The 17,731-nt window shown below is 51.4% G+C and overlaps 1 protein-coding gene across 1 annotated transcript in view; it reads left to right on the forward strand.

Moving 5' to 3' along the window:
• LOC136944828 (mannosyl-oligosaccharide 1,2-alpha-mannosidase IA) overlaps window positions 1-17,731 on the forward strand; it is a 122,833-nt gene that overhangs the window by 68,043 nt on the left and 37,059 nt on the right. The window contains exon 3 of the mRNA XM_067238739.1: window positions 9,663-9,778. Coding sequence (XP_067094840.1) covers window positions 9,663-9,778 — 116 coding nt within the window. The remainder of the gene's footprint in view (window positions 1-9,662; window positions 9,779-17,731) is intronic.

Below are 17,731 nucleotides of genomic sequence, written 5' to 3' on the forward strand. Positions count from 1 at the left end.
AGGAGGGGGGAGAGAGAGACCAGGAGAGGGCTGAGAGGAGGGGGGAGAGAGAGACCAGGAGAGGGATGAGAGGAGGGGGGAGAGAGAGACCAGGAGAGGGCTGAGAGGAGGGGGGGGAGAGACCAGGAGAGGGCTGAGAGGAGGGAGGAGAGAGACCAGCAGAGGTATTAGGAGCAGGGGAGAGAGAGACCAGGAGAGGGCTGAGAGGAGGGGGGAGAGAGAGACCAGGAGAGGGCTGAGAGGAGGGGGGAGAGAGACCAGGAGAGGGCTGAGAGGAGGGGGGAGAGAGACCAGGAGAGGGATTAGGAGCAGGGGAGAGAGAGACCAGGAGAGGGCTGAGAGGAGGGGGGAGAGAGACCAGCAGAGGGATTAGGAGCAGGGGAGAGACAGACCAGGAGAGGGCTGAGAGGAGGGGGGAGAGAGAGACCAGGAGAGGGCTGAGAGGAGGGGGGAGAGAGACCAGCAGAGGGATTAGGAGCAGGGGAGAGAGAGACCAGGAGAGGGCTGAGAGGAGGGGGGAGAGAGAGACCAGGAGAGGGCTGAGAGGAGGGGGGAGAGAGAGACCAGGAGAGGGCTGAGAGGAGGGGGGGAGAGAGACCAGGAGAGGGCTGAGAGGAGGGGGGAGAGAGACCAGGAGAGGGCTGAGAGGAGGGGGGAGAGAGACCAGGAGAGGGATTAGGAGCAGGGGAGAGAGAGACCAGGAGAGGGCTGAGAGGAGGGGGGAGAGAGAGACCAGGAGAGGGCTGAGAGGAGGGGGAGAGAGACCAGGAGAGGGCTGAGAGGAGGGGGGAAAGAGACCAGGAGAGGGCTGAGAGGAGGGGAGAGAGAGACCAGGAGAGGGCTGAGAGGAGGGGGGAGAGAGACCAGGAGAGGGCTGAGAGGAGTGGAGAGAGAGACCAGGAGAGGGCTGAGAGGAGGGGGGAGAGACCAGTAGAGGGCTGAGAGGAGGGGAGAGAGAGACCAGTAGAGGGCTGAGAGGAGGGGGGAGAGAGAGACCAGGAGAGGGCTGAGAGGAGGGGGGAGAGAGACCAGCAGAGGGGTTAGGATCAGGAGAGAAATAGACCAGGAGAGCGCTGAGAGGAGGAGAGAGAGGTGAGGTGGATGGGGCTGGTGGAGGGGGATGGAGGAGGCTGGATGAGGGGGATGGAGGAGGCTGATGGAGGAGGTGGAGGAGGCTTAATGAGGCTGCCCTCCTGTAAAGCTGCCCTCCTGTAAGGCTGCCCTCCTGGGCCTACAAACTGAAGAAAAAAGACCCTCTGGTACCGTGTCTGGCCTCAGGGAACGGACAACTCTCACTCTAGTGGCTGCCTGGACACGCACACATACACACACACACACACACACTGTCTGGGCCTCACTTCAGAGGAAAGGAGAAACCCACGCAGCTGCCAGGAGCCTCTGGCTCTCCTGGAACAACAAGATGAGAGAGAGGAGGGAGGAGGGGAATGTGTGTGTGTCTGTGTGTACCTGTGTGTGTGTGTGTTTATGTGCATGTACCTGTGTGTGTGCGTGTGTGTGTACATACCTGTGTAAGTGTGTGTACACGTACCTGTGTGTGTGTGTGTACATACCTGTGTGTGTGTGTGTGTGTCAGGTGTGTGTGCAGTAGTGATGTGACGTCCTCTGCATCTGACGACTCCTGCCCATCGACAGGTTTCCTGGGTTACCTAAACCCACTCTAATTGGCCGGGCTCCAGTAGAGCCCAGGTGGTGGTGATGAGAGGCTGACAGGGAGGTAGTTCTGCTCTTTTTCCTGTCTACTCTCCTGCACCTGCCGCGGGCTCCATGCACCCAATCACAGCCCTGCCTGCCTTGTCTCCTGGTGTCCCTGGTAACTGTGTTTACGAGAGAAACAACACAGTCCTCCTGTCTGTCAAGTCTGGTTACAATCACTGCTGTTTAACCCAGCAGTGCAGCGGCCGGACCAGGGACAGTGTTCCTGTCCAGTAACTCTGTGTCATGTGGATGGGTACAGCTCAGTGGTAGAACATGGGGATGGGTACAGCTCAGTGGTAGAACATGTGGATGGGTACAGCTCAGTGGTAGAACATGGGGATGGGTACAGCTCAGTGGTAGAACATGGGGATGGGTATAGCTCAGTGGTAGAACATTGGGATGGGTATATCTCAGTGGTAGAACATGGGGATGGGTAAAGCTCAGTGGTAGAACATGGGGATGGGTACAGCTCAGTGGTAGAACATGGGGATGGGTATAGCTCAGTGGTAGAACATGGGGATGGGTATAGCTCAGTGGTAGAGCATGGGGATGGGTACAGCTCAGTGGTAGAACATGGGGATGGGTATAGCTCAGTGGTAGAACATGGGTATGGGTATAGCTCAGTGGTAGAACATGGGTATGGGTATAGCTCAGTGGTAGAACATGGGGATGGGTATAACTCAGTGGTAGAACATGGGGATGGGTATAGCTCAGTGGTAGAACATGGGGATGGGTATAGCTCAGTGGTAGAACATGGGGATGGGTATAGCTCAGTGGTAGAGCATGGGGATGGGTATAGCTCAGTGGTAGAACATGGGGATGGGTATAGCTCAGTGGTAGAACATGGGGATGGGTATATCTCAGTGGTAGAACATGGGGATGGGTATAGCTCAGTGGTAGAACATCGGGATGGGTATAGCTCAGTGTGTGTGCATGTGTGTTCACAGCATGAGTACATGATGGTGTGTGTGTGTGTAAATAGTATGTGTGTGTGCAAACACTGCTGCAAGTTTTTCTCTTTCTATCCTTGCTCAGACTCCTCAAAATAAACAGGAATTAATCTTCAATTACCATCTGGATCCCAAGCAGAGCAGAGTACATTTACTGGGGAGGGGGGGTCTAAAATTAGCCTGCCAGCAACCTCCTGCATCCAGATATTAATGAGTGTGGAGAGGATGCAAATGAGAAGCTGTGATTGGCTGCTGGCCGCGCCTGGTGGGGGAGACAGCAATGACACGCGCTGACTTCCTCCCCCCAGGTGGGGGCGTGGCCTAATTTCCCCCTCAGGCTCTCTGATTGGCCCCCGTGTGTTCAGCATCTGACCCACTTCCTTCTTGAGGCTTAAATGTTTTATCATATTTCCTCCGAGATGCAGGTTTCTAATTTTCCATCCAAGGCTGTAGTCATTGTTTGGTTTCCAACAGAAATGTGAAGAAACACAGAATCTACTTTGCTGTTGGGTTTGTGACCACACTGGACCGTCCCTCCTTCTACACCTCCCTCCTTCCCTCTCTCCCTTCCTCCCTACTCTCCCTCCCCCCTCTCTTTCTCTCTCTCTGTCTCTCTCTCTTCTCTCTCTCTCTCTCTCTCTCTCTCTCTCTCTCTCTCTCTCTCTCTGTCTCTCTCTCCCTTCCTCCCTACTCTCTCTCTCTCCCTCTCGGTCACTCTCTCCCTCTCGGTCACTCTCTCCCTCGCCCCTCCCTCCCTCCCTCTCTCTCCATCTGTTCTTCTCTCCCTCTGTATCTTGCTCATGGCTAATGGACAGTTCTCTCCATCTCTCTACACCTTCTCTCAGTCTTTCTCTCTCCATTGCTCATTCCCTATTTCTATCTCTCTATCGCCCTCTTTCTTTCTCTCACTCTGTAGCATTCTATCTCCCTTTTTATCCCTCCCTCCCTCACACTATCTCTCTCAATATGTCTCTCTCTATCTCTCTCTCTCTCTCTCTCACACACACACACACACACACACACACACTCTCTCTCTCCCTCACACACTCTCTCTCCCTCAGTCTGATGAGTCAGTAAACATTCCTCTCGGGACATAATCTATTAGACTCAAACACAGAAAGCCTTTTAAGCACTTTTCTGTGTACAGTAAATCATATTTTAGATTAGGGTTGAAGATGTGGGTGCTTGGAGAGCTACAGTTAGGTTCCCTGTTCTGAGTGAGACCAGAGTGATAGGGTTAGGGTTAGGTTCCCTGTCCTGAGTGAGACCAGTGTGACAGGGTTAGGGTTAGGTTCCCTATCCTGAGTGAGACCAGAGTGACAGCAGAAGACTTGATCAGTATTGTTCATGTCTGCACATCTTCTTTCAAATTGTATGGCTCTTCTTTTAGCTATTCAAGCACTGTTATGTTGTACACATTTCATAAAATTCTTTATTAGAATGTTTTTTTAAATCTTACTTTAAATATTTAGTATTTTATATCATGCCTTTACCTACAGTATTTATTTTATCTTTCTTTGTATTTCTACTTACAGTGTTTACTGTTATGCACCAACCTACCAAAGCTAATTCCTCGTATCTGTAAACTTGGCAATCAACCAGATTCAGATTGTGGAGAGATCATGTGACCGTGGAAACACAGGCTGTAGTTTGTCTTGCTGGAGAAAGGAGGAGAGGGAGGATGAGGAGGGAAGTGGAGTATTGGTGAAGGTTATCATGTTTACAGGCGAGATTCATCCCCACTAGTTGTTTATAAACAGTCCACATCAACTCTGTGCATCAGTCCCTTCAGAAACACTAACCTGAGGATTGATTTCCCCCACTGCAGAAAGTGATCATTGATTGATGGCCGAGACAGCTCCTTGTGGTCTTCCTCTCATTTAACGTGCAGACCCCCCCGCATCTCTCTCTCTTCCCTCTCCCTCTCTCTCCTCCCTCCCTCTTTCCTCCCTCTCCTCTCTTTCCCTCTCCTCCCTCCCTCTCCTTTCCCTCTCTCTCCTCCCTCTCTCTCCTCCCTCCCCCTTTCCTCCCTCTCCTCCCTCTCTCTCCTCTCTCTCTCTCTCTCTCTCTCTCTCTCTCTCTCTCTCTCTCTCTCTCTCTCTTTCTCTCTCTCTCCTCTCTCTCTCTCCTCCCTCTCTCCTCCCTCTCTCTCTCCTCTCCCTCTCTCTCCTCTCCCTCTCTCTCCTCTCCCTCTCTCCTCCCTCTCCTCTCCCTCTCCTCTCCCTCTCTCCTCCCTCTCCTCTCCTTCCCTCTCCTCTCTCTCTTCCCTCTCTCTCTCTCCTCCCTCTCCTCTCCCTCTCTCTCCTTCCCCTCTCCTCCCTCTCTCTCCTCCCTCCCTCTCTCTCCTAAAAAATAAATAAATAAAGGGAAAAAGTCTGGCATTGTTCAGAGGGCCAGTCCAAATGCGTGCCGAATACGTCCCGCGGGCCAGAGTTAGGGGACCCCTGCTCCTCAGCCTCTTACCTCGCCTCCCTCCACAGCCTCTAACCTCGCCTTCCTCCTCAGCCTCTAACCTCGCCTTCCTCCTCAGCCTCTAACCTCGCCTTCCTCCACAGCCTCTAACCTCGCCTCCCTCCACAGCCTCTAACCTCGCCTTCCTCCTCAGCCTCTAACCTCGCCTTCCTCCTCAGCCTCTAACCTCGCCTTCCTCCACAGCCTCTAACCTCGCCTCCCTCCACAGCCTCTAACCTCACCTTCCTCCACAGCCTCTAACCTCGCCTTCCTCCTCAGCCTCTAACCTCGCCTTCCTCCTCAGCCTCTTACCTCGCCTCCCTCCACAGCCTCTAACCTCACCTTCCTCCACAGCCTCTAACCTCGCCTTCCTCCTCAGCCTCTAACCTCGTCTTCCTCCACAGCCTCTAACCTCGCCTCCCTCCACAGCCTCTAACCTCATCTTCCTCCACAGCCTCTAACCTCACCTCCCTCCACAGCCTCTAACCTCACCTCCCTCCACAGCCTCTAACCTCACCTCCCTCCACAGCCTCTAACCTCGCCTTCCTCCACAGCCTCTAACCTCGCCTTCCTCCTCAGCCTCTAACCTCACCTCCCTCCACAGCCTCTAACCTCGCCTTCCTCCACAGCCTCTAACCTCGCCTCCCTCCACAGCCTCTAACCTCGCCTCCCTCCACAGCCTCTAACCTCGCCTCCCTCCTGGCTAATGAGCTGCTTAAACGTCCACACCAAGTTCACGGGTCACGCAGTCAGAGGTCACAAAGGCGCCGCAATTAACGCCAGTCGGAGTCGATCAGGATCGCCTTGACAACCCAATGCAAGGCTGGTTCACTGAGAACATTGTTACGCTTTTAGTTCTCATCTGTTCAGTCTTAAACCTGCATTGTTAATGAGACAAGACAGCTGCTGAGATGAGTGTCTGTCGACGTCTTGTTGTGGATTCATATGTTGTTCAGTTTCTAGTCAAATTCCAAGGTCAAGTTCACTGTCTCCTGGCTCTTCAGATGAAATAACACACAGTCCTTAGCAGTTTCCAACACGTAGCAGCTTTAAGTACAGATCAAAGCAGCGGGATATGGCTTCAGTCCTGTGGCCAAACTCTCTCCCAAATGGTGTCTTTTGTTCACTTACATGTTCCAACCCCCACCTTTGCAAATCTTACATTCTCACACATTCCTGAAATCACCATTAGTCATATTGTTGATCGTAAATCATATGCCATGGGTTTCCCATTGGATCTTTATTCTAGAAATAACAAGTACATTTACATTATTGCTGATGTTGCATAGGTCAGGGATTCTAAAACTGTACTCAGGGTTAAGCTACTACACCTTGGTTTGTCACAGCATTCCGTCATCAACTTCACTCAAAGTTTAATTCACCTGCAACTAACCTCAGAAAACTTTCTACTGGGCCTAGTGGTGATCAGAGCATGTGAGCTCTGGTGGTGATCAGAGCATGTGACGTGGTCTGGCTCCTTCATGATTCATGTGAAGAGAAACAGTACTCCCTTTGGGACCTCTGGCTAACTTCTCTCTGCAGTCCTACCTGCTTTTCCTAATACACATCTTAACGTTTCATATGATAACTATGTATATATATATATATATATAGAGGATATATCAACTTTTAGCAATACTCTATATCATACATTAACTTCTGACCCAACATGATCTTCCTCAGTCTGACCTGCTCACGGTCATCAGCTGTACTGCAGTTAGAAACGCTTCCCTTTGTTGACGCTGTGCATGACTGTGCTGCCTCCATGAAAGATGTGAGAGAATGTGTGTATGTGTGTGGACGTACCTGTTCACAGGTCTGATCACTTCCTGGAGTAGAACTTATCCTTGAGGTGGAAAACCGAAATATTTCTAGACTGTGTGCTTGTGTGCGTGCGTGCATGGGTGTGTGCGTGCGTGCATATATATTTGCGTGGGTGTGTGCGTGCATATATATTTGTGTGGGTGTGTGGGTGCGTGGGTGTGTGCGTGCGTGCATATATATTTGTGTGTGCGTGCATGCGTGTGTGTGTGCGTGCGTGTGTGTGTGTGTGTGGGGAGCAAGGCCAGTGATGTTGAGGCTCACACACACAGATGTGAGAGAAGTGATTGATCATGTGGATCCAGACTCTCTAACACATCTTACCCACCTCCTCCACTGCCTGCCTGCCTGCCTGCCTGCCTGCCTGCTGACAGCTTTGATAAATGACCCTCGCATATAGCTTTATATGCACTTTCTTCACTCACACTCATGCACACACACTCATGCACACACACATTCACCGCACGCATAAACATGGACAATGCAACATCACCTGAGTAGCTAAACAGTCTAATTCATTTATTTGTTAACATGAATGTTAATGAGATTAGCTCTATTGTGCTTCACTGAACTGCATCAGTCAAAATCTAGATTAGAACCCTCATGTAGTTGTGCTTCAAGCTTCCATATTCCCACATACCTGCACTGATTGGTTGGCAGTGTGTGCGTGTCTGATTGGTTGGTAGTTTTTGTGAGAGAGTGTGTGAGTGTGTGTGTGTGGCCCCCTGCTGTGCCCAGGCGTGATGGCTGCCTGACCTGCTTCTCAGCCCACCTCCTGCTCCTCACGCTGCGGTCTCCAGGAACACTCCTCTCTCCGTCGCCCTGGTTACACTCGCCCGTATCCTCCTCTCTAACTGGCCATGCCAGACCCCCACCCCTCGCTCCTCAGCTTGAGGCAACGGCCCCGGTGGATGTAGGTGGTGTTGCATTTCACATTTGCTACCAGACTCGTCCGGTCGATTTTATTCTATAAACTCCAGTCAACATATCCAAAACTATCTCCCCGAATATTTTTTTTTTATATTCTCGAACCTGGCTCATACTACTAGCTTTTTCATAGAATAATTCCTGAGTTTGAAACCAATCCGAAATGGGTAAACTAGCACCCCATTTATTTGCTTACGTCAAGAAAAGTTGCCTGGAAATGTGCTCGCAGATATTAACAGGGCACGAGCACAAAAGTGAACATCAGCCGATCGCTTCATAATCGAAAGGGCTTCATGATCTACAGTTGCCTGCCTTTGCTGTAGCCAGTTTTACAAATGGTTGCACACATACATGACGGTTGTAAGAAAAGTTTATTTCCGTTATTTTAAAGCAAATTTAACCAAGACTTTCTGACTCTGACTTTCTGACTCTGTCTCTCTGACTCTCTTTCTCTATGTCTCTCTGTCTCACTGACTCTGTCTCTCTGACTCTGACTCTCTGTTCCTCTGACTCTCTGAATCTCTTACTCTCTGACTCTATGACTCTGACTGGGTGTCTGTGTCTTGGTGCTGATCACTTCCCAGCCCACCACATGGATCCTATACAGAACTACATGTGTTTGGCTGCAGGTCGACCATGCCTCTCTCCCTCTCTCTCTTTCTCTCTCTCTCTGTCCAGTACCCTTTCTCTCTCTCTCCACCTCTGTCTCCACCTCTCTCTCTGAAAAGGCCAGTTTAGCACCCTTGTATTGCTGGGGTGGAATGGTATGAGGTGTGTGTGTGTGTGTGTGTGTGGAGGGGGGGTGAGTTGCTGTACCTGGAGACAGGAGAGACGGTAGGGACAGTGTGGTCTGCTAGTGCCCTGGGAGGGGGGCTGTTCATAGACAGATAAACTGTAGAACATGCAGAGCTGTTGTGTTATGTATGACTGCAGCTGTGGGGGCAGAAGGCCACTGGAACGCCATATGGCTCCAATCTCCAGTCTGGCAGCCATGCCAACCTCTGCCCTTTCTGCTGGTCAGCTGACCTGCATGTACTATGGGGTCAGGGGTCAGGGGTCAGATGGGATGGCGGCCCTCTCTCTTGCCCTCATGGTAGAGCACAGCCTGGCAGGAAACCTCCTCTCTCCTCCATCTCCCTCCTCTCTCCATCACATCATATCATCCTCCTCCTCCCTCCTCCATCTCCCTCCTCTCTCCTCTCTCCATCACATCATATCATCCTCCTCCTCCCTCTCCCTCCTTTCTCCTCTCACCATCACATCATATCATCCTCCTCCCTCCTCCCTCTCCCTCCTTTCTCCTCTCACCATCACATCATATCATCCTCCTCCTCCCTCTCCTCCCTGTCTCCTGTCATTTCTCTCTACTCTCATCTTCATTTCACCCTCCTCTTTAATATAACCTGTCTCTCTCCCCTCTCTTTCTCCTCCTCCTCTCCTATCACCTATCTCTCCCCTCTTTCCTCCCCCCCCCCTCTCTCTCCTCTCCTTTCTCCTCCTGGGTTTTCTAGCATAGTGGTCCAAGAGTGTATTGTTGCCCAAAGGTATGATTCATATTAGCATATTTGGCAAGCTTCAAACCAGTTCCTGATCATAATCACAGTCGTTCATGCATCAAGTTGCTGTAGTCTTGCATCAGATGCAGGTCTGTTTGTGTGTGTCTGTATCTGTCTGTGTGTGTGAGTGCGTGTGTGCTTGTGTGTGGATGCGGGTGCGTGAGAGTGTGTGTGTGCTTGTGTAGGGGTGTGTGTGTGTGCTTGTGTGTGTGTTCAAGCTGCCCCCTGCTGTGTGTTCCAGGTGGTCTGAGGGGAGCATCCATTGTGGATTCTCTGGACTCTCTGTTCATCATGGGCCTGCTGGAGGAGTACGGTGATGCCAGAGACTGGGTCCGCTCCAGCCTAGACCTCAGCTCGGTAAGCCCTCACCACGCCACACCTGTCAATCACACACAGCAGCTTCCTGTAAGCCCCGCCCTCTCACTACACACCACACCTGTCAATCACCGCTAACGGACAATCACACACAGCAGCTTCCCACTCTGTAAACCCCCCAAACTCCAGCCCTCTTAGTACACAGTTAACCTGTCAATCATGTCTGAAGACCAATCACCTACCAGCTCTACCAAGAGCTGCCCCTCCTCTGACTGATGTACCTGCTCCTCTGCAATCTCATTCGTCCCTCGGCCTGTCAGTCAAGTCTGGTGCCAGGATGGGGCCTGGCCTGTGGCCCTCCCTAGGTGTGTGTGGGATTGGTTCCTCCTCCCGGCTGCGGGGGGACGGGGGGGCGGTGTCAGCAGCAGTCTACAGCTACACTCGACTTTCTAAACCACGTCTTTCCTAACCTCTGAGATGATGTCGAGCTGCTCCGGAGTCTGTCTGTAGGTGGCACAGACATGAGGAGGAGGAGGAGGAGTAGACATAAGGAGGAGGAGGAGCAGACATGAGGAGGAGGAGGAGGAGTAGACATAAGGAGGAGGAGGAGCAGACATGAGGAGGAGGAGGAGGAGGAGTAGACATAAGGAGGAGGAGGAGCAGACATGAGGAGGAGGAGGAGTAGACATGAGGAGGAGGAGGAGTAGACATGAGGAGGAGGAGGAGCAGACATGAGGAGGAGGAGGAGAAGCAGACATGAGAAGGAGGAGGTGCAGACATGAGGAGGAGGAGGAGCAGACATGAGGAGGAGCAGACATGAGGAGGAGCAGACATGAGGAGGAGGAGGAGCAGACATGAGGAGGAGCAGACATGAGGAGGAGGAGGAGCAGACATGAGGAGGGGGAGGAGCAGACATGAGGAGGAGGAGAAGCAGACATGAGAAGGAGGAGGTGCAGACATGAGGAGGAGGAGGAGCAGACATGAGGAGGAGCAGACATGAGGAGGAGGAGCAGACATGAGGAGGAGGAGGAGCAGACATGAGGAGGGGGAGGAGCAGACATGAGAAGGAGGAGGTGCAGACATGAGGAGGAGTAGGAGCAGACATGAGGAGGAGCAGACATGAGGAGGAGGAGAAGGAGCAGACATGAGAAGGAGGAGGAGCAGACATGAGGAGGAGCAGACATGAGGAGGAGGAGGAGCAGACATGAGGAGGAGGAGGAGCAGACATGAGGAGGAGGAGGAGGAGGAGGAGCAGACATGAGAAGGAGGAGGAGCAGACATGAGGAGGAGGAGGAGCAGACATGAGGAGGAGGAGGAGCAGACATGAGGAGGAGCAGACATGAGGAGGAGCAGACATGAGGAGGAGGAGGAGCAGACATGAGGAGGAGGAGGAGCAGACATGAGGAGGAGGAGGAGCAGACATGAGGAGGAGGAGCATGCTTCCATGAGAGCACTGGCCTGTGTAGCGTGATTATGTAATCAGCAGGGAACTCAGCGCAACCTGGACCACTCTCCCGTCTCCACGGAGATGCACTGCCAGCAGGGAACATTCCAGAGTGAATTAAACACTTCCTGTTTGGCCCTTTGTCCATCCACTCTGCTCTGTGTTAGTCTGAGATGAGATTTTCTCTGCTCTCTCTGTGTCCTTCTCTCTGAGAGGGGTTCAGAGGGAGAAGGAGAGGGAGAGGGAGAGAGGGAGAGGGAGATGAAAAGAGACACAGTGAGATGGAAAGGCAGAGGCCACCACCCTCTTTATTGAGTAATTCTGTGATTATAGACTTCCTTTCCGGCCCGACAGGGTGATGATGGGGGGACAGCCAGGGTGCACCTGCCTGCCATGCCAGCTTCCCTGGCCAGCCTCCTGTCCTGACCCTGTCCTGCAGGCTGTGTCCTGACCCTGTCCTCTAGGCTGTGTCCTGACCCTGTCCTGCAGGCTGTGTCCTGACCCTGTCCTCCAGGCTGTGTCCTGACCCTGTCCTCCAGGCTGTGTCCTGGCCCTGTCCTCCAGGCTGTGTCCTGACCCTGTCCTGCAGGCTGTCCTGACCCTGTCCTCCAGGCTGTGTCCTGACCCTGTCCTCCAGGCTGTGTCCTGACCCTGTCCTGCAGGCTGTGTCCTGACCCTGTCCTCTAGGCTGTGTCCTGACCCTGTCCTCCAGGCTGTGTCCTGACCCTGTCCTCCAGGCTGTGTCCTGACCCTGTCCTCCAGGCGGTGTCCTGCAGGCTGTGTCCTGACCCTGTCTTCCAGGCTGTGTCCTGACCCTGTCCTACAGGCTGTGTCCTGGCCCTGTCCTCCAGGCTGTGTCCTGACCCTGTCCTGCAGGCTGTGTCCTGATCCTGTCCTCCAGGCTGTGTCCTGACCCTGTCCTACAGGCTATGTCCTGACCCTGTCCTACAGGCTGTGTCCTGACCCTGACCTCCAGGCTGTGTCCTGACCCTGTCCTCCAGGCTGTGTCCTGACCCTGTCCTGCAGGCTGTGTCCTGACCCTGTCCTCCAGGCTGTGTCCTGACCCTGTCCTCCAGGCTGTGTCCTGACCCTGTCCTCCAGGCCCTGTCCTCCAGGCTGTGTCCTGACCCTATCATCCAGGCTGTGTCCTGGCCCTGTCCTACAGGCCCTGTCCTGCAGGCTGTCCTGACCCTGTCCTCCAGGCTGTGTCCTGACCCTGTCCTCCAGGCTGTGTCCTGACCCTGTCCTGCAGGCTGTGTCCTGACCCTGTCCTCCAGGCTGTGTCTTGACCCTGTCCTCCAGGCTGTCTCCTGACCCTGTCCTCCAGGCTGTGTCCTCCAGGCTGTGTCCTGACCCTGTCCTCCAGGCTGTGTCCTCCAGTCTGTGTCCTGACCCTGTCCTCCAGGCTGTGTCCTGACCCTGTCCTCCAGGCTGTGTCCTGACCCTGTCCTCCAGGCTGTGTCCTGACCCTGTCCTGCAGGCTGTTTCCTGGCCCTGTCCTCCAGGCTGCAGGCTGTGCTCAGCCAGGTGTCCCATTAGAGATGGATGGGTTAGGGTTAGGGTCAGGGTTAGAGATGGATGGCCTCCATTCATACACTAAGCTTCTGTAGATTCTGTAACTGGTTCCAGCTCAGAGACATGACACTCTGCACTTGCATTTCAATGGTTGATGTTGTTTTGTTCTGGAAGAGAAAACGTTTGTCTTTCACTCGTGTGGACGTGTGCCTCATTTAGTATTCAGCACGACTGATCTGCTTTCAGGAGTTGCTTTGGTTTGATTCAGTGTTATGATGTTTGTGTTCGATTTAGTCACGCTTACACACACACACACCACTACAGTTTTATTGGAATTAAAAGGGTATGAACCTCCATCTGTGGTGATGCTGTCAGGATGAGCTTATGAACCTCCATCTGTGGTGATGCTGTCAGGATGAGCTTATGAACCTCCATCTGTGGTGATGCTGTCAGGATGAGCTTATAAACCTCCATCTGTGGTGATGCTGTCAGGATGAGCTGTCACTCGTGTGGCAAGTGTAACAACACCACCATCACTACCCCACCCACTCCATCACTACCCCACCCACTCCATCACTACCCCACCCACTCCATCACTACCCCACCCCCCCATCACTACCCCACCCCCCCATCACCCCCCCACCACCCCATCACTACCCCACCCACTCCATCACTACCCCACCCCCCCATCACTACCCCACCCCCCCATCACTACCCCACCCACTCCATCACTACCCCACCCCCCCACCCCCCCATCACTACCCCACCCACTCCATCACTACCCCACCCACTCCATCACTACCCCACCTCCCCATCACTACCCCACCCCCCCATCACTACCCCACCCACTCCATCACTACCCCACCACCCCATCACTACCCACCCCCCCATCACTACCCCACCCCCCCATCACTACCCCACCCCCCCATCACTACCCCACCCACTCCATCACTACCCCACCCCCCCATCACCCCCCCACCCCCCCATCACTACCCCACCCACTCCATCACTACCCCACCCACTCCATCACTACCCCACCCACTCCATCACTACCCCACCCCCCCATCACTACCCCACCCCCCATCACTACTGGCTTTGAGCATCTCTGTTCCAGGGCTCTGTGTTTGTGCTGTGAGACGTCTTCCGCCCCCTGCTTCTGCTCTGCCATTAACTCACACACCAGAGACGCAGTGAGCAGCAGCGGCTGGGTAATTAGCACATCTAGAGATGTAGTTGTGTTAAGACGTCTGAAGGGAGACTTCAGTGGTGCCTTGCGGGTCGTGTGGAGAGGATCTCTGTTCAGCTCTGCTGGGGTATGTTATGCCTGCCTGGGGGGTGAGGGTGAGGGGGAGGGGAGGGGATTGGAGTGGGGAGAGGATTGGAGAGGGGAGGGGAGGGGAGATGGGGTGAAAGCAGGCCGAGCCCCTTTGCTACGAGAGAGGAGAGGAGAGGTCAAGAGGTCTAGATGGGGTCATGATTCAAATCAAATCAAATGTATTTGTATAGTCCTTTTTACACGCAAGCATGTCACAGAGGGCTTCACATACGCCCATAGAACTGCCCCTCAACCAACCTAAACCCTCAAGGAAGACAAGGAAAAACTCCCAGAAAAACTCCCAACAGGAGAAAAAATGGAAGAAACCTTGGGAGGAGCAATTCAGAGAGGGATCCCCTCCTCCAGAGACGGTTGGTGAGAGAGAGGAGCAGAACACAGGCTAAACATAGTCATACAGTGTCGATGGGTTTTGAAACACCAAAATCCATTGTTCAACTTTATAGATGTAGGACAGGACCGGGAGACTCGCGACCAGGTCCAGCGTTGGCCAACCGACAACCAGGCAGGTGCTGACAACTCAAACCCCCCACACCACAAGGGATGTGTGTGGGGGGGGGACAGAGAGAGGAGAGCAGGGATTAGAGAATGCCAGGAGCAGCTAACAGTTACAGTCATAATAGAATGAGATCCCCACCGGTTAAGTGTGGACTGGTGCAGCAATTTAACCGGGGTAAAAAAGGGGAATTTGATGCAGCCCCACACACCAAGACAGCGACAGCCCCCCTCGGTTGGAACGTGAAATCTGTTCCAGGGGAAGAGAACTCAAAAATAAGTTATACTTATAGAATAAGGATGGAAACAACCCGTCCCCTGTTTCCTCCAACTAGTAACATACTTACCTTTAACAGTCGTAGAATTGACTAAACAATAACGTTTTTAACCTAATTTTAAATGTCGAAACAGTATCAGGCTCCTTAATTGAGACAGGTATTTGTTCCAGAGAAGAGGTGCTCTTTATGAGAACGCCCTACCTCCAGCTGTTTTTTTCTTAATTTTGGGAACCACCAGATAGCCGGCATCTTGAGATCTAAGTGTCCTTGCGGGGCAATCTGGCTTGGATAGGGAGCCAGTGTAGAGAGACAAGAGTAGATTTTATGTGATCAAACTTTCTTGTTCTGGTCAATAGTCTAGCAGCAGCATTTTGCACCCGCTGTAAATTTTTAGGTGGGTAATTGGGAGGCCAGAGAACAACACATTGCAATAGTCCAATCGGGACGTAACAAATGCATGTATTAGTTTTTCGGCATCATCCTTTGAGAGAAATTTTCGTATTTTGGCAATATTACGTAGATGGAAAAATGCAGTTCTGGTAATTTGCTTAATATGGTACTCAAACGAAAGGTCTGGGTCCATTGTGACTCCTAAATTTTTTACCAGCTGGCTTTGAGAGACTTTGACGCCGTCTAGGTCTAAGGTCAGATTGGAAAAATTATTTTCCAAATACCGAAAATTTGAAGTCATCCGAGCTCTCAACCTAGAAACACATTTTTCCATAGCATGTGGAAATTCTCCAGACTTTATAGACATATATAGCTGAGTATCATCTGCATAACAGTGAAGATTTACCCCAGAGCTTCTAATTATGTTTCCTAAAGGCAGCATATAGAGTGAAAATAACAGAGGGCCTAGAACTGAACCCTGTGGTACTCCGTATTTTACAGTGGAGCTCCTGGATGAGCAGCCATCATAGTGGACATATTGTGATCTATCAGATAGATACGATCTAAACCACTGAAGTGACGTACCAGAAATCCCAACATAGTTCTCCATACGTTCCAAGAGAATCTCATGATCCACCGTGTCAAAAGCTGCACTTAGGTCTAGAAGAACCAGGACAGAGATAGATCCCGCGTCAGAAGCTAACAGTAGATCATTGACTACCTTGGCTAATGCAGTTTCAGTGCTGTGGTGGAGACGAAATCCAGACTGGAGAGGTTCATAAAGCTGATTTGAGGAGAGGTGCTCAGTGAGCTGTTGTGCCACAGCCTTTTCTAAAATTCTGGAGAGAAATGGCAAATTTGAAATTGGCCTGTAGTTGCTAAGACAACCTGGATCCAGGTTTGTTTTTTTAAGAAGGGGCTTAATAATGGCTTGTTTGAAATCGTTGGGGACTTGGCCAATTACAATAGATTCATTAATAATACTATGCATGGGTGGTCCAATAATAGGGAGAAGTTCCCTACAGAGTTTGGCAGGGAGGGGATCGAGAAGGCAGCTAGTGGATTTCGAGGAGTCTATCAGCTCGATGAACGCTTCCATAGAAATAGGGTTAAAGTGAGTGAGAGCCTCAACATGCAGCATGCTTGGTATAGGGGAAAGTTCAGTGTTGATGGCCACTCCTCCAGGACTAGTCTGTAGTTTGTCCCTTATTGCATAGATTTTTTGGTCAAAGAAATCTAAGAAATCATTGGGAGAGAGATCTGAACTAACACATAGTGTACTTTTCTTAGTGAGTTTTGCAACAGTATCAAATAGGAACTTAGTGTTTTGTTTGTTCTTACTAATCAACCTAGAGAAATATTCTGATCTGGACCTGATTGGGACTGATAATATTAATGACAATATAAATGACGATATTAATGACAATATTAATGACGATATTGCCACCTTCGTTATTCAGTTTTACATTGTTGACTTCTTTCATTTCTGATGAATTTTCAACAGTTTCAAGGTGCCAATATGGTACAGAGAATCAATTTGAAAAGCCTACAGTACAATAGTACTTTTGAAATGGTTGTTAAATGGAGAGTGTTTTCAAAAAATCGTTTGGAAATACCAACCCAGCCCACAAAGCATGATTGTGATGCTCGGCTGCTAGAGTGGACCTTGTTGAGAGCGCAAACCTTGGAGAACTGCTCTATCTAACCCTTGAGATGGGCAGAGCCCCCCACATGCTACACACGCTAACTGTCAGGAATATGTATCTATCAAGCATTGCACAGTCAGTCGGTTAACAAGTTTAAGAAAGCTTTATTGCTTGCGGCCGGCCCACAAGGAGACAAAAACATCACACGCCATTGTGCTACAAAGGTTGTCTGGTTCACAAGTCTTCAGGTAAGTAAAATGTATTGGTGAGAAGTCTCCTCCCCTGCATATCAGCTGTCAATATGATCGATCCCAGAGACAGAGTGCACGTGGAAACTTACAGAGTTCTCCGACCCTAGGCTTGACCATATGATTCACTCAACACTCAGGTTTATTGCACCTCTAGTATGGTAATGGTCAACCTAGGTCAGTTTGTTTACGTAAGCCTAGTGTCATCTATAGGTCATGTGGGGAGAGGGCTCTCTACTGACAAAGGAATGCTAGCACCAGTATTTTCTGAATATAACCTTACATTCTAAATTTCTCTGACACTAACACATGCTCACATATGCTAACACATGCTAACACACGCTCACATATACTAAAACATGCTAACACACGCTAACACATGCTCACATAAGCTAACACACGCTAACACATGCTCACATATGCTAACACATGCTAACACATGCTCACATATGCTAACACACGCTGAACCCCCCAGGGCTGAATCCCAGATGAAGGATAGACTGCAGCAGAGAGGAGGGGAGCTGCCTGGAGTCTCTGGAGAGAGGAGTGTGTGTTCTGGGAGAGAGAGATCAGAGAGGAGTGTGAGTTCTGGGAGAGAGAGATCAGAGAGGAGTGTGTGTTCTGGGAGAGAGAGATCATAGAGGAG

The sequence above is a fragment of the Osmerus mordax genome, chromosome 6 (assembly GCF_038355195.1).
Source record: "Osmerus mordax isolate fOsmMor3 chromosome 6, fOsmMor3.pri, whole genome shotgun sequence".
In the NCBI taxonomy this organism is placed as follows: domain Eukaryota; kingdom Metazoa; phylum Chordata; class Actinopteri; order Osmeriformes; family Osmeridae; genus Osmerus; species Osmerus mordax.